Source organism: Oryza glaberrima, chromosome 1, assembly GCF_000147395.1.
Source record: "Oryza glaberrima chromosome 1, OglaRS2, whole genome shotgun sequence".
NCBI lineage: Eukaryota > Viridiplantae > Streptophyta > Magnoliopsida > Poales > Poaceae > Oryza > Oryza glaberrima.
In genome coordinates, this window is record NC_068326.1 from 3,820 (window position 1) to 26,636 (window position 22,817).

At 44.7% G+C, this 22,817-nt stretch overlaps 2 protein-coding genes across 2 annotated transcripts; both read left to right on the forward strand.

The window, feature by feature from the left end:
* Positions 1–3,188: 3,188 nt before the first annotated feature.
* Positions 3,189–8,991, forward strand: LOC127771335 (rab GTPase-activating protein 22-like). The gene is made up of 9 exons (XM_052297230.1): positions 3,189–3,570; positions 3,656–3,918; positions 4,658–4,756; positions 5,750–5,875; positions 8,074–8,233; positions 8,317–8,439; positions 8,522–8,610; positions 8,699–8,899; positions 8,983–8,991. The coding sequence occupies exons 2-9, from the start codon at positions 3,751–3,753 to the stop codon at positions 8,989–8,991; spliced, it is 975 nt and encodes a 324-aa protein (XP_052153190.1). The 5' UTR covers positions 3,189–3,570; positions 3,656–3,750.
* A 1,587-nt stretch (positions 8,992–10,578) lies between these two features.
* LOC127783981 (uncharacterized) lies at positions 10,579–22,467 on the forward strand. Its single transcript, XM_052311151.1, has 14 exons — positions 10,579–10,721; positions 10,795–12,381; positions 15,010–16,194; positions 16,286–16,651; positions 16,739–16,817; positions 17,349–17,551; positions 19,260–19,356; positions 19,764–19,855; positions 19,939–20,639; positions 20,882–20,952; positions 21,349–21,438; positions 21,523–21,702; positions 21,911–22,009; positions 22,112–22,467. The coding sequence occupies exons 2-13, from the start codon at positions 12,119–12,121 to the stop codon at positions 21,971–21,973; spliced, it is 3,390 nt and encodes a 1,129-aa protein (XP_052167111.1). The 5' UTR covers positions 10,579–10,721; positions 10,795–12,118; the 3' UTR covers positions 21,974–22,009; positions 22,112–22,467.
* The last annotated feature ends 350 nt before the right edge of the window (positions 22,468–22,817 follow it).

Here is a 22,817-nt window from a genome sequence, read left to right on the forward strand (position 1 = left end):
GAGAGTGGGAGAGAGAGAACGAGAGAGTGAGAGTGACTGAGAGAGGATACTGTCTCCAACAGCCCTCACCCAAATTCATTCATTTGGGTCACGCAGGATGTCCGGGTCACGCACCCAATTCTTTCGTTCACCAACAACGGACCCAAACGAGCGCCGAGCGCCGCCCGCTTCCCTCCCCGCCGAGCGCCGCGCCTCCCTCCCTCCCCGCCGCGGACCCGCCTCGCCGCGCCGGCCGCTCCCCGTCGCGGGCCCAACTCACCGTCATCGTCCGAGGGCTCGCCTCGCCGCGCCGGCGTCTAAACCCGACTCGCCTCATTGTCCGCTTCCACGTCCCTGACTCACGCGGGAGCTCAGCCACAAGTCCGGCAGCGAGACCGTGCAGTGGCAGGCTGATGCAACACCCGCACGGGAAGGATGACCACGAGCACGCGGTGGCGGCGAGCGGCGAGCCTGGACGAGGCGGTGACGGGGCGGGCGGCACCGATTTGGGTCGAGGAGAGAGACGGACGTATTTTTGCATTCTCACTTGACTCCGATGCAAATTGCGTCTCCGGTTTGGGTACTCTGTTGGCCTCCGATTTTTTCATCGGATGACCCATATTTGGGTTTAGGTACCGTGATGGGTAAACTGTTGGAGATAAGGATCTCGAAATTTCTCTCCTCGGTAATGTACAACAACCATCTTTCTTTTCTTTTCTTGAAAAAAATTACGGTCAAATTGTGCTAATCCATGGATTCAATTCTGCCCAAAAATATTTTATTTTATTGAGATCTTTTATCCTTAACATCAAAATAAATATTTTAGTTTAATATTTATTTGAGATAAAAGATAACAATTGTAAAAAAATCCACGAGAGTTTACCCTACCACCCCAAGCTTCGTTGTCGATACCGCCACCCACTCCTCGAGCCGACACTGAATCCGCCGCCCATGACCCGAGTCGCCTCCAGATTCACCACCCACAGCCCGCAACCGAACTCCACCTCCTATGGCTTGACCCTACCACCCTGAGCTTCATCACTGGTACCGTCGCCCATGACCCGAGCTCCGTTGCCGTCAGTTGCCACTCCTCCCGGAATCGAGTGAGGAAGAAGATGTTGAGGGAGGGGACAATTGGATCTACGGTGGCACATCTGACAGCGACATGGGCGGCGGCAAAACTTTTCTGCCCCAGGCTAACATGATGTTGAATTCATTCCAAATTTATAAGCAAAAAGTTTATTTCTATGTAAAAATGTATGGAGGGTCATTTAACTTTGTCAGATAGATAGCGCCAGATCCGCTTCTCTCATCTTCTCTAATCAGCAGGGAGGCCATGACCACGGTTGACACCGCCGGATCTAGACCCTCCTGTCGACACCGGCAGTGGATCTGCATGAGCGGGGTGTGCAGAGACGACGGTATCCGAGCGGGAGAAGAAAAGGTCGCCGGATCCAACCCCTCCCGTCACAGCAGACGACGGATCCACGTGAGAGGAACCGGAGAGACAACGGGATCCAGGCGCCGGCGACGGATCCGGGCGAGAGGGGAGCGGAGATCATGGATCCGTGCGGGAGGGGAAGAAGTCGCCGAATCCACCCCTCCCATCGCCATCAACAGTAGGTCCGCACGAGAGGGGCACCGGCGCCGCCTCTGAGCGAGATGCAACGCCGGCCGGCTTGGAGAGTAACTCAAGAGAGACAGAATGGAAGATAGAGAACAAGAGAGCGAGAGGATAAGGATATAGACCAGACCACACAATTTTCTCTTCTTTTTAACTTTGTATTAAGATCTTTTATCGAACATATTTTATTGTTGATATCAAAATAACCAAAACTTATACTTTAATATTTTTAGAGACAAAAAGTAACAATCGTAAAAAAAAGTTCCACGAGAGTTACCCCACCACCCATGTCTCGAGCCGACCAGATCTGCCGCCCACGACCCGAGTCATCGTTGGATCCACCACCCACAACCCGTGACCGAGCTACGCCTCCTGTGGATTGATGCCACTGCCCTGAGCTTCACTGCCGGTACTGTCGCTCGCGACCCGAGCTCCGCCGCTGGTACCGTCGCCCACAACTCAAGCTGTGTTGCCACAAGAGAAAAAGGAGGCGAGAGCGAGGGCAAAACGAGGCAAGGCGTGGCGTGACATGGTGTGACTAGTTGGTCAATTAGCCGACAATGGATCCACCGCCCATGACCCGAGCCACCGTTGGATCCGCCACCTGCAGATTCGGCTGTCCCCTCTCCCTCAACTTATTCTTCCTCTCTTGATTCAACGGGAGGAGTGGCAACTGACAGCAACAGAGCTCGCCTCATGGGCGATGGAACCAGCGGCGAAGCTCGGGGCGGAGGGGTTGAGCCACATGAGGCGATGGCGACAATGAGGCGAGACATGGCGTGGCTGGCTGTTACATTTTGTTTTGATGAAAAGCATAACCATGCGGATGATATTTTTATTATAGACTAGAGATGATTATTGAATAGACATGCTCTTAACCATTTTTAACTCTAATTCCACCTACACTATGAATATTAGAAAAAAATACAATGTATACTCTTAAGAAGTTTGCGCTATCATAGCCATCATGCTCATTAAAACATTTTTCTTCACCTGTTGTAACGCACTGCCATTTTGCTAGTTAGAGAATAAAAATAAATTTGTAGGTAAAACTTTTATATATGTGTTCTCGGTGACTTAAAAGCCAATGCTTAAAAAGAAACTACGTTAAAAATATCTTAAAATCAATATTAAAATTAAGTTTGAAAATTTAAATTTTGGCTTTTTCTTTGACTGAATAGGCCATCCGATGGAAGCTGAATAGGCCATCCGATGGGAGCTGTGTGACAGTGATGAAAAGGAGAGCAGTAAGAGCATCCCAACAGCTCCTCTATCTAGTCATCCATCCGATATTTGGAGTATGGAGGAGAAAAACAGTGCTCCAGCAGAGTCTCCATCACATGCTTTATTTTTGGAGGTCCTCCAAATCTAGCCCTTCCCAAGCCAAATATAGAGGTTCTCTCTCCTCACTCCATCCTCAACTACCCACTTTCCAAGATTTTTTTTTTTGAGCGGTGAAAGGTGAGAGGAATAGGAGTAAAAATGTGTGGTAGTTGAAAAATATTACTAAAATATAGGATGTTGGTATATGTAGGATGTAATATAGATGATCTGTTGAAGTGAAAAGTTATATAGAGTAGGAATCTTGTTAGGCCATTCAAATGAGAGTACGGAGGATGAAATTTACACGAGAAGCACAGAGCAGATAAACCACACCCACAGGCACCACCGTCCTTGTTGGCAATGAAGAAGACGAGACGACGACTTCCCCACTAGGAAACACGACGGAGGCGGAGAGGATCGACGGCGGAGAGAGCTACAGAAACATCGATGCCTCCTGTCCAATCCCCCCCATCCCATTCGGTAGTTGGATTGAAGACTACCGAATAAGAGAAGCAGGCAGGCAGGCAGACAAACCCTTGAACCAAGGAGTCCTCGCTGAGGAAGCTTTGGATCCACGACGCAGCTATGGCCTCCCCGCCCACCAGGCCGCCAGCCACAACCAGCTGACTAGGTAGGCTTCCTAGGTAGGGATCCCATCCCTTCGATTCCCTACTCCCTCCCCCGATTGATTTGATTTGATTTGATTTAATTCGATTGCCTGCTTTTCAGGTCGCATGCATCATCAGATTTCAATCTCCCTTCGTTCCCTGTCCCTAATCCAATACCAATAGGGAGCAATCAGCTGCTCCTCGACGGCGAGGGAGATGTCGTCGGCCGCGGGCCAAGACAACGGAGATACCGCTGGGGACTACATCAAGTGGATGTGCGGCGCCGGTGGCCGTGCGGGCGGCGCCATGGCCAACCTCCAGCGCGGCGTTGGCTCCCTCGTCCGTGACATTGGCGACCCCTGCCTCAACCCATCCCCCGTTAAGGTTCGCCTACTCCTACTCTAGCTCCATATGGATATGGATTCGATTAGCTGTCTACATTCTATGCCATCAATTTGTTTTCCATCACTTCTCATATACATCTCCATTGCTCTCTAAATTAAGGCTTCTCTAGCTCTATCCTATATATATACTAGTACTCCGTATATGATTCTACTTCATCACTTATTTATTCATCATCATACCGTGAAGCTGTATAAGTCCTGTTATTTGTCATTTGGCATATGTTGTATAGATAACACTTTCAGCCCAGGGACTTTCTATTGCCACTTTTATGCATATACAATCAACATTTAGCATATGTATATCCTGTACCGCTCAGTCGTACTGCTGCTTTGAAGATAATGTTTGCAAAACATATGAGCTCACACACGAGGCTAGATGCTGCATAGGCTGCACAATGGGGTAGCCATTTTGATACTTCTTAATGCTATTTATGCTGGTCCAAATGTTCATTGGTAGCCTCAGGCAGAGAATTTTAGGGAGATATTATGTCAAACTCCCTGGATTCACTATGATTATACAATATTACCCATTCAATCCATTCAAATAAATTTCCAGGTCAACTCACATATTGTACTGAAAGAAGACTAATTTGCACTAATCATATCCTTTTATCCACCAGAGTATATGAGATTGTCTTCTATATGCAATTTACTTCATATCGACATTTTTCTGCAGAATTGCAATACTGACGCCTTGTTTTCCATCTGGAATTGTGCAGGGGAGCAAAATGCTCAAACCGGAAAAATGGCACACATGTTTTGATAATGATGGAAAGGTCATAGGTTTCCGTAAAGCCCTAAAATTCATTGTCTTAGGGGTGAGTTAATTGTTTCTTTTGTGCTTCAAAAACTTGTTTTTTCATGTATTTTAGCTGTTGAAGGGTGTAGATTTTTTTTCAGTCTTAATACATTACCTTTTAGAGCATGATGCCCCACGCGCCATTTGTGAATGTGTAAAATAGGGAAGATCGAATAGAACGTGACAACTGTTTATTTTATTACCATGATCATTGTTCTCTTTGAGAGTGTCTGCTTTTGAAATTTCAAAGAAATTAATGCATATGATTGCGTAGCTCTAGTTTTTCTTAAAAAAATAAGCGGCTAGGCTCTTTATACTATTATGTCACAGAGTGTTTGCCTTTTACCTGTGTATGCAGCTAGGCATAAACATTTGTTTGTGGGTAAATACAAAAAAAAATCCAATGTGTAGAAACTGCTTATAAATACATAAAAGTTACATAAACACATAACTGCTTCAAATAAGCAAGATTTCCTTCACATAAGCTTTCCCCTAACTGAAAAGCCATTTGGTATAACCTTATAGAAATTAGATATAGTGGAGATGTGGAATGAGCTGCTATCAAGTCTTGTTTCGTGAAAGCAAACTGATACGGTCTCCACAGCAAACACGTCCACAGCTTTGCAATTAGTATCTTTATAGGAAGGTCAATCAGAGTTCATTGGCCATATCTTGGAAAAAAAAGGCATCAGATTTTAGTTTAATTATGTCTATATTTTAGGCATGGATTATTGATCATTTTTTCAGCAGACTAAGTTTAATGCATGTAGTTATTTTCCTTGATTAGTGATTAGTGTTGTTATTTTCTATACACCACTGGCACTGATAGATGTGCTCCATGCTTTGCAATGCATCAAAATTATCATATTGTGCCTAACTCATGCTTTGCACAGATATCATTTTTTTGTGTTCTGGCACTATCTAAAGAATTGTCTATAAACTAGGAACAATAAGATCGCATCGTACTATTCTTCACATTAAAACATTTCTTACCCCCAAAATTGATGTGCAGGGTGTGGATCCCACTATTCGAGCTGAAGTTTGGGAATTTCTTCTTGGCTGCTATGCCTTGAGTAGTACCTCAGAGTATAGGAGGAAACTAAGAGCTGTTAGAAGGTTTGACACTTTCCTGTTTTCAGTACCAGGAAATTTTTTTGTACAAGCATAAGACCGTAAGAGCATAAATGAATTGCATTTATTATCTAGAATAAAATCATGAATGTTACAGTTATGTAGTACTCCCTCCATTCCAATATATAAGGATTTCAAGGATTCAAATTTTGTACCACAATATAAGGATTTCTGCACTGATTCCCATAATACCCATCATTTCAGTGATTCCCAAACCAATCAAATGCATAGAAAGGGAAAAAAATCTTTTGACCTAACCTTGGTATTGGCTAAACAACCTAGAAATCTTTATATTTTGGAAAGGAGGGAGTAGGTATTAATTTGTTTGTTTTTTGTTTATTGTACTAAAACTGAACTTCTAGGTAAATATTCCTATCCTTTACATTTTCCTTGTGTTATTTATAACCATGTGTGCAGAATGGAAAATGATATTAAAAGTTTAAAACAAATGTGTTGCTATGTTTATCTGGAGTACCAATCTCAATCTTTTTCAGGCACTCAAAGTAACTTGATTAGGGTTTAGGGTTTACCCCTTTTCATTGTGCTACCTCCTATACACATTGTTGGGGGGGATGAATTGGTGGCATCAGTACTCATAGTTTGTCTATGTAACATCTACTTGTGCTGATGTTGTATGATCCATTTGGTTTAGATGGCTTGATAAGTACCCCGTGCCTGCACACAACAATATGACAGATTATATCAATACATCTAGGGTAGAGGTAAATGAAAGACTGAGATTCTAGATATTGCATACAATTCCTAGGTATTTGTGGTCATGGCCTGTGGGTGATATCGGGTTGGATATGATCCACCAAACCTGGAGCAGAAAATTTCTAAGACTAGTTGCCAGAATAGAATTCTCTTGGAAATTTTACAGTTCCAAACAGCCTGTTCACAAACCCATTATCCATTCACTAGCAGGTGCTGGACAGAAAATATGTTGTTCATAGGGGTTTGAACCTGGGACATTAAATTCTGTAGTACGTGGTAGCCAACAGTGCCAATGGCTCTTTCTTTGTAATGGAAGGATGCGTATTAAAGAAATTAAGTAGATAGGTTGGCATTGCACACTAATTAGTAATGCAAATGTACCTTAGTTTATTGTGATCTCTGTAATTATAATTGCATATTTATATTCCTTTTTATGTCTAACTATCGAAGCGTACCTGTGCTATTACAGATAAACTTATTACGTCATATGTTCATGTTGAATTGATTGGCGTGCGATTAGTCCTTTCTGTTTGCATCTGCTTGTTTTATTCACTTGTGACCAACAAATTTATAACCAACATCATGTATGCCATCCATACCAATTGTTGTGCGAGAAATTCTACGTTTTGCCTTTGTTACCGATTCTACTAATTGTTGCTGATGAATGCGAATTCCGTGAAATGCCATCGCACAAGTGTTTTTATTCCTTTGTTTCCATTTCTACGGAGCAGGGCAATCAGTACAGTTCTGAAATTCTTGCAGAGTGTTCTTTTGAAAGTTTTTACACCTGTGGGACAATTATGGAAGCCTGTAACCTCGTTTATTTCTTCGCTTCTATGCAGGGAAAAATATCAAATTTTAGTTAGACAGTGCCAGAGCATGCACCCAAGCATTGGTACAGGTGAGCTTGCTTACGCTGTTGGATCAAAGCTAATGGATGTCAGGACTATGTCAAAAGAAACCCACATTGCAGAAGAAGTTAGCACAAGTCAACAAACTTCACAAAATACAGCTGGCAGTTTAGTAGAAGATTCGGATTATGGCCCCGGTGGTGCACAGCAGTCACAAAAAAGGGAAAGCTGTAGTAAATCAGCTGAACTAGTTGGTTTCAACGTACATAATGATACCTCTCTTTATGATTCTTCCAATTTTATTGTGTCTTCTACAGAAGTGAATAATTGCTCAAAAGATTCTCAGGATTACAATGACATGGGTGAACCAAGATATGACACTGAGACCTTCGATGATTATCCTTCTCTACCTGTTACAAATTTTTTCTCAACTGATGGTGTGGGCAGCAATGGAGTTGATAAAAATCATTGTAGTTTCTCAGTATCTGAAGATAGATTAAGGCACCGTGATGAACGTATGCACAGCTTCCAAATCAATAATAACATAGATCTCATTATAGAGTCAAATTCATGCTCCAGTGATGTGTTTAGGGCTAGCAACAGTGATTCAGCCATCTTTCACTCAGATGCATACAAGCAGGATAGATGGTTAGATGATAATGGCTATAACAGGGAAGTTATAGATTCCTTGAGGATATCTGATGCACCAGAAGCAGATTTTGTTGATGGAACCAAATCCAACAGTGTGGTTGCCAGCAAAGATCGAGTCTCTGAATGGCTTTGGACACTGCACCGAATTGGTATGCTCTATTTTTTCTTCACTTCATCATGCAATTACAGTGGTATCTTGTGACTATGTTCTAATTTGCAAAACCTATTACAGTGGTTGATGTGGTTAGAACGGATAGTCATCTTGATTTCTATGGAGAATCAAGAAATATGGCTAGGATGTCAGATATACTTGCAGTTTATGCATGGGTTGATCCTTCCACCGGGTATTGCCAAGGTATATGCATATTTCAGTGGCATCTTTTTTTTACTTCCTTTTTGGTTTCTTGATGTGTCTAAATGGGATAAGTTGCTAACAGGTATGAGTGATCTACTTTCACCTTTTGTTGTTCTCTATGAGGATGATGCAGATGCCTTTTGGTGCTTTGAGATGCTACTGAGAAGGATGGTAATTCACATATATTTCAAAATTTTGTTGCCTATTAGTTTGGTTTCTATGTTACTCCATGCATAATATGTGCCCTGTTCCACTTCAGCGTGAAAATTTCCAGATGGAGGGACCAACAGGAGTTATGAAGCAGTTGCAAGCATTGTGGAAGATCATGGAAATAACCGATGTAGAATTATTTGAACATTTGTCAACAATTGGTGCTGAAAGCCTTCATTTTGCTTTCCGGATGCTGCTAGTGCTTTTTCGTCGAGAGCTGTCCTTTGAGGAGTCACTTAGCATGTGGGAGGTGTGGCATTTGAAGACACATGTATTATCTTTTTTCAGTTGTTGTTCTTCGTAGGAAAGCTCTAGTTGATGTTTGTTTGTCAGCTGGTGTAGGTCTAGGGGATGTTGGTTAAGCCTTTTTTATTTCAAAAATGGTATTACTAGTTAAATATTTCAAATAGTAAAATAGGGTACATCTTCGATTTAGGTTCAAAATCATCAGAGGTGTAGGTAGATGGTTCATTACGATTGTAGTTAATGTTTGTGATATCATGTGGCATGTGAACTTTATACTCCCTCGGGTCACAAATATTTGACGTTTAGGACAAGATGTGGTCAAACTTTTAAAATTTTGACCGTCAATAACAGCTCAAATGCGTAGCTTATAAAAACACAAAAAAAGATATGCGGAGATTTGCCTTGCAAGGTATTAGTGTCATAATATGATACACTTATTAGATTTTATAGACTTATTCTGATATAAAATTGATGGTCAGTTCCAAAAGTTTTGACCAAATCTTGTTCTAAACATCAAATATTTATGATCGGAGGGAACATTACTTATAAAATGCTCTTCACACTGCAGTCTTGATCTGTTAACCAACCGTGCTTCTTGCTTTCAGATGATGTGGGCTGCTGACTTTAACGAAGATGTGATTTTACATTTGGAAGAGAATTGTCTGGAGCCATTGCTGGTAGATATGAGGAATGATTTATCATGTGAGGTGAAAGAAGAGCACCGGGTGAACAGTTACACAAGAAGAAAGTCCAAAAGCAGGAAGCCCCATCATAGAAATGGTGAAATGCGTGTAGCTTGCAACCTTGGAATGAAACCCAATACAAGAAATCCCCTCTGTGGCTTGTCAGGAGCTACTATTTGGGCAAGACATCAGCAGATGCCACATATAAGCACAAATGTGTTAGCAAAGAATGGAGATGATGATCTGCCTATATTCTGCGTAGCAGCAATCCTTGTAATCAATCGCCACAAGATAATTAGAGAAACTCGCTCAATAGATGATGCAATCAAGGCAAGTTTAAGTCACAACTTCCTTTCATATTGTTTACAAACCTTGGATCCATGAAATTACTACCAAGAGTTACCTATATTTGCATTAGATTTTGTGGAATTCATTTTAGGCAAAATTAAAAATTTGCTCAGACAGTACAATAACATGTTATGGCCGATCATTTCTGCATAAATGACTATTGATTTTGTCCTCTGCTGAATTGATGGGTTTAATTAGAGGATGCTTATTTCATTCTGATAACTATCAATATTTACAAGTTACGGCAACTGCTAATTAAAAATGATGCCCAGCCTTTCTCCCTCTTGGAAAAAAAGATGGGTAAACCTGTATATAGTGGTGATATTGACTCTGCTGAGCAGTCTTCCACTTAAATGGGAAGAGTTAAGGAAAGTATAGTCAGGTTTACTTATAATGCAACTTATTGGCATATTAATGCATGTTTATTGTTTGCACTCCTGAAGTTGAGTTGGTCAATTTTTTCCATAGATGTTCAATGATAATATGCTGAAGATCAATGTAAAAAGATGCGTACGCATGGCTATCAAGCTGAGGAAGAAGTATATTTACAAGGTAAATTGTGATAAGCATACATGAGCACCATCCATGTTTTTCAGGTATATTTACAAGGTAAGTTCTAATTTGGTCTTGGGATACAGTTATTGAAGGGGGGCTCGGAATGATGAAAAAGTGGAAACTGAAGTTGAGAAATCGCCCTGGGGAACTAGATGTTTTTCAACCATGAACTTCTCGTAATTATGGGTGATGGAACTTTATATATTCATTAGAAGTCCAAAAAAAATCCGTATACTCACGGTATGGATTCCCTCTTTCTGTTTATGTTTTGTTAGAGATGGATGACGTACATAATCTGCTTGTCTTGTTTCAGGGAATCTGTACATATGCACAGTATACTTGAAAACAAGAGACGAAGCGGTGGAAGGATAATAGAGAAGACCGCCATGTTGGTGTAGCATCGATCGATGTTGTCATTGTTTTTGTGGTGCCAGCCCATCTGCCTTGGCACTTTCCGTGGTGATTTCTGATAAAAGTGGAGTACTAGTTCTTTTTTCTTTTTGCCAAACAATTTGCGTCAGCTATTGGTGGAGAGAGAAGGAATGAATGAGGAATGTGTATAAAGCACTAGTGGTAATCACGCAGTCGTTTCAATAGAGAACAGTAAAAAGTGGAGGAATTCTGCCACTTTGTTCTTTTTTTTCCTGGCACCTGTTCGGAAAAACAGCCCTGGCAGGGCACTGGGCAGCATACTTTGCGGCCCAATACGATAGAGCCCAACCAGGGTAGGTTTTCAACTAGGCCGGCGAGTCATCTTCCTTATAATGGATTCCTCAACCACAATATCAAATGCTTCCTAATTATTAAAAGGAAAAAGTCAAACTTTAACTTTCTTAAAAGTAGGCTGAATCTAATTCATAACTCTTAACCAGAAAACCGGATAGACTTTCTCAGTGGTTTTGGAGGGTGGTTTCGCTGACGTGGCGATGTTGAACTGGTCTTAATCTCACGTGGCGTTTATGTAGCATTGAAATTAAAAAATATATGTGGAGCCCACATGTCATCATCTTTCTCTAATCCTTCTTCCTCCTCTCTCTCTCTCCCTTATCTCTCTCTTTTCTTTTCCCCTTCGGCCCTGGAGGCGGTGGGTAGGACGTTGACAGGTGCTGGAGCGCCGGCGGCGGCGAGCGGGTGAGGGCCAGAGCGGCAGCGGAGGGTGTGTCGGCCGATTCCCCTTCCCTTCCTTGGCTCGCCGAAATCCCTAATCCCCATGCCGCATTTCACCTCTTCCCGCGCACAACCTCCGCATCGCACGCCGCCGGCCTCTGCACGTTCGGCGAAGGCGGATACAGCCGGAGCACCTCGTTTAGCATGCACCCCATCTTGGTGAGCTTTCCCATCGCCGCCGCGTCCATGGGGCCAGACCAACCGGTCACCTCCTCCCGCACCGCCGCCCGCCACTCCGGGTGCGTCGCCAGCATCAGTAGCGTCCACGACAGCGCCTGCGCCGTCGTAAGCTTCCTCTCTGCGGCGGCGCTCGCCTCGTTCCCGGCCAGCAGCAGCCACAACAGGTCCGTCGTCGTCGTCTTCCTGCCGCCGCCTTCACACCGCCGCCGCGACTCGATGATGTCGAGCAGGAGCGCGTCGATCTTGCGGCCCAGCTTCCACGCCTCGTAGGTGGCGCGGTCCGCGCGGATATGGAGGAGGCTGGCGAGCGGGACGCTGACGAGACGCACGCGTGGAGCGGAACAGCATCGCCTGCAGCTTTGTGGAAGACCGTGGCGTCGTTGGCGGCGATGCTGAAGCTGGCCTTGGCGATGATCTCGGCGGCGTTCCGGACAACGCCCTTCTCGATGTCGATGCAGCTGTGTCCCAACGCCACTATGTCGCTCCACTCGCCGAGCATCTTCGACGTCGTCTCCTCCATCACGCCGATCATGTCCTGCATCATCAGCAACAGGTACATATGTAGCCATCAATTAGCATCATGTAGAATAGTGCACGTGTTCTTGTGCATGGAGAGAATGAATTAATTGGTTGATTACGTTGAGGTTGGTGGCCGAGAAGGCAGGGGCGACGATGCAGCGGTGGCGAGCCCACTCGTCGCCCTCGGCCATGACGCGGCCTCTCCCGAACATGGGCATGCGGTTGTGGCGGAATACGGCGGGCTTGCCCAGAGCTTGCCGAAGGCGCCGACGGTGTCGGCCTCGTAGGCGGCGCCCGCGCAGCCGACTTGGCTGTGCGTCGTGGCGGCGGTTCGGCGACGAGCTCGAGCTGGGCTTGGGTGTGGTGACGACGACGGCTTGGGCGGATGAAGACGGCGGCGACGGTGGCTTCGGTGGTGGACGACGCCAGGGCACTGACGGTGGCGAGGTGGAGACGCCCACGACGGGGAGTCGGGGCTCCATGACATCGGCGTGAGGAGAGAAAGAGAGAGAAGGGAGAGAGGGATGAGGATGGAGGGAAGAGAGAGAGGATGACACGTGGGCCCCACATGCGGTGGGTCTTATAATTTTTTTTAATGACAGATGGGCCCTACACATATTTTTAAAATTAGAGTGCCACCTAACCGCCACGTCAGCGCCACATGGAAGGAATATCAAGTCAATACCGTCACGTATGCACCACGTCAGTGAAACCGCCCTCCAAAACCACCGAGGGAGTCAAATTGCACCGGTTTTAATAGTTCGAGGAGTCGTCCTATCTGGTTTTGCGGTTCAGGGTCATAGATTAGGTTCGGCCAACATTTAAGGGAGTCAAAGTGGACTTTTTCCTTATTAAAACTGGTGCTCCATGATTTTCATTGACGTGGCTCGTTGATTTAGTCTAACTAGGGACCCATATCTCAGTGAGTCCTCGTCTTCTCTCCTCTATCCTCTTCCTATTCGTCTCAGTGGCGCTTGCACCAGCGTCGAGCAGGGTGGGTACTGGGTAGCATGTGATGTTGTTGCGGAAGCCGCGTCGCAGAGGCCGGGGCCCGGAAACAGTAGCAAAGGCCAGGGAGAAAGAGGATCGTTGCTGCTCGCATGCTCCCACAGCAAATAGCAAGGTCTTTCTTGGCATCAGAGCGTGATGCCAGGGCCCGAAAACAGGATTGGTCCAGGGCCGCGGGTTATTAACTCTTTTGTGCTGGTCCAATTTGGTGCGTGTTGGTCCAATTCATCTAGTTGAATTACACCTACATTATTAACTCTTTTGTGTTTTCATATGTGAAGATTATGGGTACCACATACCTATATGGTATGAATATCCGACTAGGTATGGGGTGCCATGTATAGATAGAATATCTTTAAAGGAACTCAGGTTAAATTCTAAACTTGTATGTCAAGAAAATTCCTGGGATCCTAGTCAGTTACGATTATATCATATTTGTAACTACCTATTCCGTTAGGGATATGGGCTATACTTTGTAATACGGACCCCTTCCCCTATATAAGGAGGGGTCTGGGTGCCTCTTGGGGCACGATTTTTCTCCCAGATCATACAATCAATAATACACTCATGGATCAATCCCCGGACAGGAGTAGAGTATTACTTCTTATTAAGAAGGCCTGAACCCGTATAAAATTCCTTGTCTCTAAACCCATCCACTTTTTCAGCTTGATAGCCACCCCTTTTTGTATTGCCGAAATCTTGTTTCGACATCATCCTTGCTATATGCAAAAAAGTTTCGAACCAAAGTTAATACTACCTCTATTTCAGGTTATAAGACTTTCTAGCATTATCCATATTCATATATATGTTAATAAATTTAGACACACATATATGTCTAAATTCATTAACACATATATAAATATGGACAATGATATAAAGTCTTGTGATATGAATCGGATGGAGTAGTTCTCAATCTCCCATCCTTATAAGCCTACAGCACCGTAACGCTACAGTACCACGCTTGTACTGTGCGCTGCTGCTCTGCTTGCTGCATTGCTGTGTTGCTGCTTGGGCCGGCCTGCTACAGCGCTGCTGCTGCTCTTTCTTCTTCTCTTTTTCTCTTTTCTCCTTTTATTTTCTTTTCTCAATTATTTGCTAGGGTGTTACACAGAGGCACTCCAGCAACTTACGAAAATAGCCTCAAGAACAGCACAATACACAGTGCAGCCATATATATGCCACCGTGTGTGCAACCCGAAATTAAATCCACCAAAATTAGATGTATAGGTAGATAAATTACGCGCCAGTGAAACCATTGAGAAAGTCATTTTACATTGGTTTTTTAATTAGTGTGCCAATTGGCACACCTACATTTTAGTCATGTATGTTGTTTAGTTTAATTTTTAATTTTTCGATAGCCAAATATTAACTATTTAGCGACTTTATTGTCTGGTGTCCGATGAAGAATATATGTAAATGACATTACCATAATAAATGTTGAATGCTTCATCAAATTTTAACCTTGCAACTTGGACGAATCGACTGGCAGTTCCAACTATAGAATTATTGACTTGAGGTGAACTTATTCCTCCCTATATTCCGCTCTTTTTCTCCTTTCCTTCTAGGAGTATCTTTATCTTTTTCCTTGTACTATGGAGGAGTACTATTTTCTTTCTTTTTTTCTCACTCAGCTGCTCCTTCTTTTTTTCTTTAGAAGAAAAAAGAAAAGAAAAGGAAAAGGAAAAGTTCTGGGACTCACTCCTACTTGTGGGTGGTCGTGCTGTACTCCAGTCCCCGCTTCACTCCACTCGCCGTCACCCCCCACCTTGACCTCCGCTTCGAATTCGAATTCGAATCCGATGGATTCGATTCGCCGTCGATCTGCCGGAGGCATCCTCGGCATCCTCTTTCTGGTGCTGCTCCGGTGGGCGGGGGCGGGGGATCCCTATGCCTACTACGAGTGGGAGGTGTCGTACGTGTGGGGTGCGCCGCTGGGCGGAGTGAAGAAGCAGGAGGCGATTGGCATCAACGGGCAGCTGCCGGGGCCGGCGCTGAACGTGACGACCAACTGGAACCTGGTGGTGAACGTGAGGAACGGCCTGGACGAGCCGCTGCTGCTGACGTGGCACGGGGTGCAGCAGCGCAAGAGCCCCTGGCAGGACGGCGTGGGCGGCACAAACTGCGGCATCCCGCCGGGGTGGAACTGGACGTACCAGTTCCAGGTGAAGGACCAGGTCGGCAGCTTCTTCTACGCCCCCTCCACCGCCCTCCACCGCGCCGCCGGCGGCTACGGCGCCATCACCATCAACAACCGCGACGTCATCCCCTTGCCCTTCCCCCTCCCCGACGGCGGTGACATCACCCTCTTCCTCGCCGACTGGTACGCCAGGGACCACAGGGCCCTGCGCCGCGCCCTCGACGCCGGCGACCCCCTCGGCCCCCCCGACGGGGTGCTCATCAACGCCCTCGGCCCCTACCGCTACAACGACACCCTCGTCCCGCCGGGCGTCACCTACGAGCGCATCAATGTCGACCCGGGGAGGACCTACCGCCTGCGCGTCCACAACGTCGGCGTCGCCACCAGCCTCAATTTCAGAATCCAGGGCCACAACCTGCTGCTCGTCGAGGCCGAGGGCTCCTACACTTCACAGCAGAACTACACCAACATGGACATCCATGTCGGCCAGTCCTACTCCTTCCTCCTCACCATGGACCAGAACGCCTCCACCGACTACTACGTCGTCGCCAGCGCCCGCTTCGTCCCCGACGCCGACAAGCTCACCGGCGTCGCCATCCTCCACTACTCCAACTCCCAGGGCCCGCCCTCTGGCCCTCTCCCTGATGCCCCAGATGACCAGTACGACACCGCTTTCTCCATCAACCAAGCAAGATCAATCAGGTCAGTAGCCTGCATTGCCATTACTGCTCATCCATTCATTCATCGGTCCTCTCATTGACTCTCTCTCTCTCTCTCTCTCTCACACACACAGATGGAATGTTACAGCCAGTGGTGCCCGCCCCAATCCGCAGGGCTCATTCCATTACGGCGACATTACCGTCACCGATGTGTACCTGCTGCAGAGCATGCCACCGGAGCTCATAGACGGCCAGATGCGTGCTACTCTCAATGGAATTTCTTATATTGCTCCATCGACTCCTTTGATGCTCGCTCAGCTCTTTAATGTCCCGGGAGTCTACAAACTGGATTTTCCTAATCGTCCTATGAACAGGCTACCAAAGCTTGACACCTCCATTATCAATGGCACCTACAAAGGCTTTATGGAGATCATATTCCAAAACAACGCCACATCCGTGCAGAGCTACCACTTGGATGGATATGCATTCTTTGTTGTTGGGTAAAAGCTTGCAGCACTCCCCCTTTCCCCTGCCCTGGATGTACTACTTATTTACTTATATATGGATATGGTGGTTACTTCTCTCAGGATGGACTATGGACTGTGGACAGACAACAGCCGCGGTACATACAACAAATGGGATGGCGTTGCACGCTCCACAATTCAGGTGCTCAAAATTTTCATGTCTCCCATTGCTTTCTATGGATGCCGGTTTTTAACTATGACACCTGGTAGCTAGTCTGCTGCCTGAAACCCAAAGAAACTAGTACTGTGCTATTACATCTGTTACTTGATGGAGATGGAAGTTAGCAGCCGATATGTGGGACTCGTACTATGTAGTAACAGAGCGGCACGGTGCACCTTCTTGTAGAAAAATCATGTATGTCTTTCTATGGGGATGGTTAGTTTTTTGAGGGGATGTTGTCATATATCCATATCATTCAGATATGGAGTGGCTAATTATGTGGTCAACCAATGATTCCTTTGGGCATGGCAGTTTTGATGGTATAGAAACCCTCATTGTTTGTTTGGTTAGTGATAAACTTCATGCACTGGTTCAAAGTTTCAGACGACTGCATTTTATCTTGAGAAAACCTTCGAATTCAGGAAATACTGTCTGAAATATAACCTACTCATGAACTCTATACAATATTCTGGTACAGCCTTTAGCTTGACATGTCTTTGTGCAAGACTGCAGGTATTCCCTGGCGCTTGGACGGCTGTCCTTGTCTTTCTTGACAATGCGGGTATATGGAATCTGCGGGTGGAGAACCTGGACGCCTGGTACCTGGGGCAAGAAGTGTACATCAGTGTGGTTAACCCGGAGGATAGCAGCAACAAGACCGTGCTTCCTCTTCCCGACAACGCGATTTTCTGTGGTGTGCTGTCAAGTTTACAAAAGTGAGGCTTCTCATGACAGCGGTTTTCAGTTTGCAGCTCAGGGATGCCTACCTGTTATATAACATGTATAGCGTTTGTTGTTGATTCCGTGCAGGGAGCAATCGCATAGATTCCAATACTCAGAAGCTTCTCAGATAACGCAGCTGTGGAAGATGGTTTTCTTCATGGCATGGTTGGCCCTTTGGTAGAGCTTAATTAGATCTGTCTGCTGGGGTGATCCGGAGACGAGAGAGCTCAGAGCTGGTCCCAAACATGGATGAGCTCTCAGCTCAAGTTAGTAGGGTGGTGAATTTTGTCAGATTCGAATTGGTTAGATTGGACTTGAGTGATGATCCTGTCTGGGAAGGGCAAAGAGTAGGAGGAAGCATTGGGAAGGCATACACACGCTTGACTTGATTTGGCTTGAAGTCGAGCTAGCAGGTTGCTCATTAGCCGTTGTGTGATATCTGAAGATCAACTTACTACCCAAACCTAGACTCACAGAAACCAATCGATTGATATGGATTAAGACCTGAAGCTTCTTGGGTGTTCCTAAGTAATCCATTTGTTGGTGGTTACGGTATCCTTTTTCTTGTATTGACAGCAAGCAGAAAGTTGTTTTAAAAGAACAGCAGGCAGAAAGAAAATAATTATGGTAGTTGGGCCTAACTGAATTAGTATTCTAAGAATATGTCAGTTTACAATCTTAATTCTTAAGAAAGTCTAAAAGTCGTGCATGTGCGTTCCGAGCACACACTTTTTCGTATGAAAGTTTCAGATAAAAGTTTACGGATGAAAGTTTTTTTTTTGAAAAAAAAAGATGCGCGCTGGAAATGCATTTCCGATTTCATGCAAGGTTTTATAAGGTACTTTTTTTTTTAAAACCTTTTATATATAAATATAAGGTATTAGGCTTGATCTCACAAGTGTAGGGAAATGGAGTCTGACTTTAGATGACAAGTGGTGGCTTTGTTTGCTCCTTGCCTCCTTGGCCAGGGGAGAAGGCAGTTGACCTACCTAGGTAAAAATTACACAAGGAAAAAAAGAGAGAGTTTCTCTTTCTTTTTCTTTTCTCTCTTTGTTTTTGAGCTGGAGGATTCTTCTCTCTTCTTAAGCTCATCAGGGCCAGCTAAGCCAGCACAAGCAAAAGGGCTCTGTATTTTCTGTGTTGTCTCCTCTAGTCCTCTCCTCCCTTCTGTTCCAGTCAGGACATGCAAAGCAAAGATCCCTCCCTCTGCTGTGCAGGCTGCAGCAGGCGAGGAGAGGCAACCAGAGGGAGGGTAGGTTGGTTTGGAAGGAAGGAAGGAGAAGAGATAAACAAGTGAGGAGGAGACAAGCATCCGATTCCGAACTTTGATGGATCCCCTCCATATCTATCTTCCCATCCAATCCAATCTCTGCCCTCAATTGAGATTCGAGAGCTAAGCTAAGCCACGCCAAATTAAGCCATGGCGTGCACGGCGGCGCGCATGTTCGCCTCCAACGCCACCCTCTGCGCCTGCGAGCCTGGCTTCTACCTCTCCGCCGCCATCAACGGCACCTGCCTCGGCCTGCCCGACGGCGGCTGGCAGGTCGGCTCCGTCGGCGCCTCCCGCAACCAGAGCTTCTACTTCCTCACCCCCGTCCTCTCCCTCGACGTCGTCCGCCGCCTCACCCAGTCCCAGGCCCTCCTCCTCGAGGCCACCATCGCTGCCCTCCTCTCCTGGCTTGCCTTTTGTGCCTTCGCCAGGTTCACCGGACACGACCCCACCGGCAACAAGAGGCTCTTCCGCGCGCGCTTCTGGGTCAGCCGCCTCGACTGCATCTACGACACCACCCACTGGGCGGTTAGTTTTCTTTTTTTTCCCCTTTCTTTTACTAATAACATCTTGTTTCTTACAAATTTCTTTTGCCCTCGCCGAACTTAGATTTTCATCAAGGCCAAATTAATTGCTTTTGAGTCCTTCTACTCATGTCGAAATTGAGGATTGCTTTGCTTCGCTTGTTAGGAATCTCCTCTCCTAAGGAACAAGTTTTTGCTTTGCTACTACTTTAATTTCTTATCCATCACACTCCTTTTGCCGCTCCTTCCTACTTCGGCACATTGCACTTTCTTACCAGTATTAGATATTGGATATGGATATTATACATTATACACTACGAACACTCCTTATATCCAAGGAAATTTATTTTCTGCACTAATTTCTACTTTTCCAAGTTGCATTGAATATTGATGTACCTTGCCGTACTGTAGGATGACCAGCAAGTACTGAGGAAAAGAAAAACAGAGTTGGGTGGTACGTGCTCAGTAGCTAGCCTGATACTCTTCGTTGGATTAGTCACTGTGTAAGTGCTTAACAAAGTCTAGTGTTGGAAGGAATTTGTTACTCACTAACTAACAGGGTGTCTTCTTTCCTTGCTTGTTGCAGGCTGCTGTACCAAGCCATCCAAAGACGCAACATTGAAGTGCATCGGGTCAAACCAGCCAATGCTCCTGATTTGTTGTCTTTTGTCAACGATATCGAGTTCCACATAACCACCATCTCTAGCATGTCTTGCTCTCAGTTGGTTGCCCCTTCTACAATTGCAATGGGAACACCTGGATCTATGGACTTCAGGCTGCTGCCTTTGTCAACATTGTTGACATACAATTGCCAGAACACGAGCCAGGGGCCATCTGTTTCACTCAAGTGCAATGGCTGCAGAATCCCGCCAAGAGACCACTACGTATCCTGGCAATTTATTGACCTGCCAAGGCAACCAGCTGCCGCTGTTGGCTTCCAGTTTAATCTCACTGCGAAGCAACATGGAGATGACAAACATGTGAGCTTTGTCAGTGGAACTATAAACTCCGACAATTTTACTGATGACAAGCTGAAGACATTCAGAGGGAGAGATTCCAATGTGCTCAAGATTCAATTGTTCCCTCAAACATACATCAATCATCACAATTTGAAGCTTCTGCAACCTCTGGTTCAGGACTTCACTCAAGGTTCTACCTTTTCAGATGTTAGAAACTTGAATGCTTCCTTGCAAAACCCTATGGATGGAATAATAAATACTACACTCTACATAAGCTATCTTTCCAACTACATTGTGGAGATTAGCAACGAAAATGTGCTAGGCCCAGGTGAGCTTTTCTAGTGATTGTTGATACCTACATAAGTCATCTTTCCAGCCTATTGAAAATGAAGTCTCTTTACTTGTGAATTGTGGTGTCAATGTTACTAAGATTTACGCTACTAAGTACCAATACAAATATTTGAAATCCCGGTGCAAATATTTTCTCCATGATGGCTTTTTAAAATTTTTGGGCTTCTACTAATCTGAATAGTTTGTATTACTAGTATCTAATATGCTTATTTTCTGCAGTCAGTATACTTGCAAGTATTGGTGGCCTTTATGCCTTCAGTGTGGCAATATTTCTTTGCCTTATGGCTCAAGTAAGTCATCACAAATCTATCCCTGTTGTTTGTTTAAGATAAACTGCCAGTTTTTTTTTTCACTTTCAAGTTTTAACTAGCCTAACACTTGTTGACCTCTGAATCTTTGCATCTTTATGGGGTTTTCTGTTCCACTCAGAATTACTAATAGGCCATGAAAATTTTCTGATATTTTTTAAATGAATTGAATTAACATACTTGCAATTTCCGCTCATTATCATGGTTCAAGGCGTGTGCTCTGGTGCACATCCTTCCTCGACAGCCAGCTGTCGATGTAAAACTTTTCTTGTAACCTTTTCTTCCTATCTTAATTACATTGAATGACCTCCTTCGGTCATTCCGGCAAAAAAGAAGATGACTTAGTATGCAGCTGTAATTGATGCTTTGTCTTTCCAGTGTGAAGCTAGGATAAAAAAGCTTCGAGACGAGGATTCCAGAATGCTAAAAATACTGAGGAAAAGACGTGCTCAACAGAATTGGGATAAGGTGAAGAATGTCCTGATCTAATGATGAACATTGTACCTACTAGACTGCATCCCTGATCAAGCATATCATTTTTCTTCCTAATAGGTGAGGAAGTTTGTCATGTATACCTGGGGCCCTAGCAACTTGGATCCAAGTGATAGAAGTGGCAAATGGCCTGAAAGTTCAGTGATGGATTCTCTCCATGGATCCTTCCACAAGAAAAGAAAACCGATTAGACGAGCAACCTCGAATGGTAACAAACCTAAGAGAAATCCTGCTGACGCGGTAAAGTAACTGTCCTTTTCAACTGCTCTTATGGCACTATTTATACATTTGCCATTCAATACAGTAAAATACGTTTATACCAGAAAAAGGGTACCCTGTGTACATTTTTCGATACTCTTTTTTTTTACTTCATTCTTTCTCTGACAAGGTTTTACTTCATTCCTTGTTGAATGATTATCTTATTTTTCCTGTTTCAATGATATCACAGGGAGTTATTGACATCGAAAGAGTTGGGGAAATGCAGGAGTCGAGTAGTTCTAGACAGGCTTAATGGATGAAAGCTGTGGATGCTATTGGTCATTGAAATGTGATTGCTCTTAGTCTCTGACTCATGGCTGATTCTACACAAATGTGCTTGTAATTTTTATCCCTTTCAATAGTTCCGCATAAAGAATTTTTTTTGTTGCAGCAGCATCATTGGAGCGGCATACCGTGGCTTGGCTATATGGCAGGTCCAACACAACCGTACTAACAGAGAGGTTTTCTTGTATGTATGTTGCAACAAATGGGGAGAAATGTACGGAGTTTTAACTATTAATCAGCATGTTGGCTGCTGCCGAGGTCAGGCCAGAATCCTCTTTGATTTTCATGGGACTTCGTTTCTTGAGTTGTCGAACACTGTATATACCTTCACCAGTTACCACCCTCCACGTGCAATAACAGTGGGGAAGAAACAGAAAGATGCCTATCATTTCTCTATATGAAGCAGATGGTGGCATTTGTATTTTAATTTAGAGTAACGTCCATCACCGGTCTCTAAACTTATATCGCTGTGTCATCCCGGTCCCTAAACTCGCAAATTGACCGTTCAAGTCCTCAAACTTGTTCGACTGTGTCATCCCAGTCTCTAAACTTGTTCACTCGTTTAGGTCCTTCAACTTGTTCAGTTGTGTCACCTCGGTCTCTAAACAGGACGGTCTAAAAACTTTCTATCAAAAAATAATTCATAACTTTTTCATGTGAACTCTGAAGATAAACTTTATATCAAAATTGTAGCTCTCGACGCGACCTACAACTCTGTAGTTGAAAAGTTTTTGAATTAAAACTGTTTAGGGTCCCAAAATATTGTTGCATGTTTATAGATTTTGAAATTTTAATTTTAAAATTACATTTTG

Excerpts from the sequence above, each read along its gene's own strand:
- LOC127783981 (XM_052311151.1), top strand. The coding sequence starts at position 12,119 with ATGGAGGAGGCTGGCGAGCGGGACGCTGACGAGACGCACGCGTGGAGC. Across the intron at positions 12,382-15,009 it reads TCCTGCATCATCAGCAACAG|AAGAAAAAAGAAAAGAAAAG; the intron begins GTACATATGTAG and ends TTTTTTCTTTAG. Across the intron at positions 19,856-19,938 it reads TTCGTTGGATTAGTCACTGT|GCTGCTGTACCAAGCCATCC; the intron begins GTAAGTGCTTAA and ends TGCTTGTTGCAG.
- LOC127771335 (XM_052297230.1), top strand. The coding sequence starts at position 3,751 with ATGTCGTCGGCCGCGGGCCAAGACAACGGAGATACCGCTGGGGACTAC. Across the intron at positions 8,440-8,521 it reads TTCCACCGGGTATTGCCAAG|GTATGAGTGATCTACTTTCA; the intron begins GTATATGCATAT and ends AGTTGCTAACAG. Across the intron at positions 8,611-8,698 it reads AGATGCTACTGAGAAGGATG|CGTGAAAATTTCCAGATGGA; the intron begins GTAATTCACATA and ends GTTCCACTTCAG.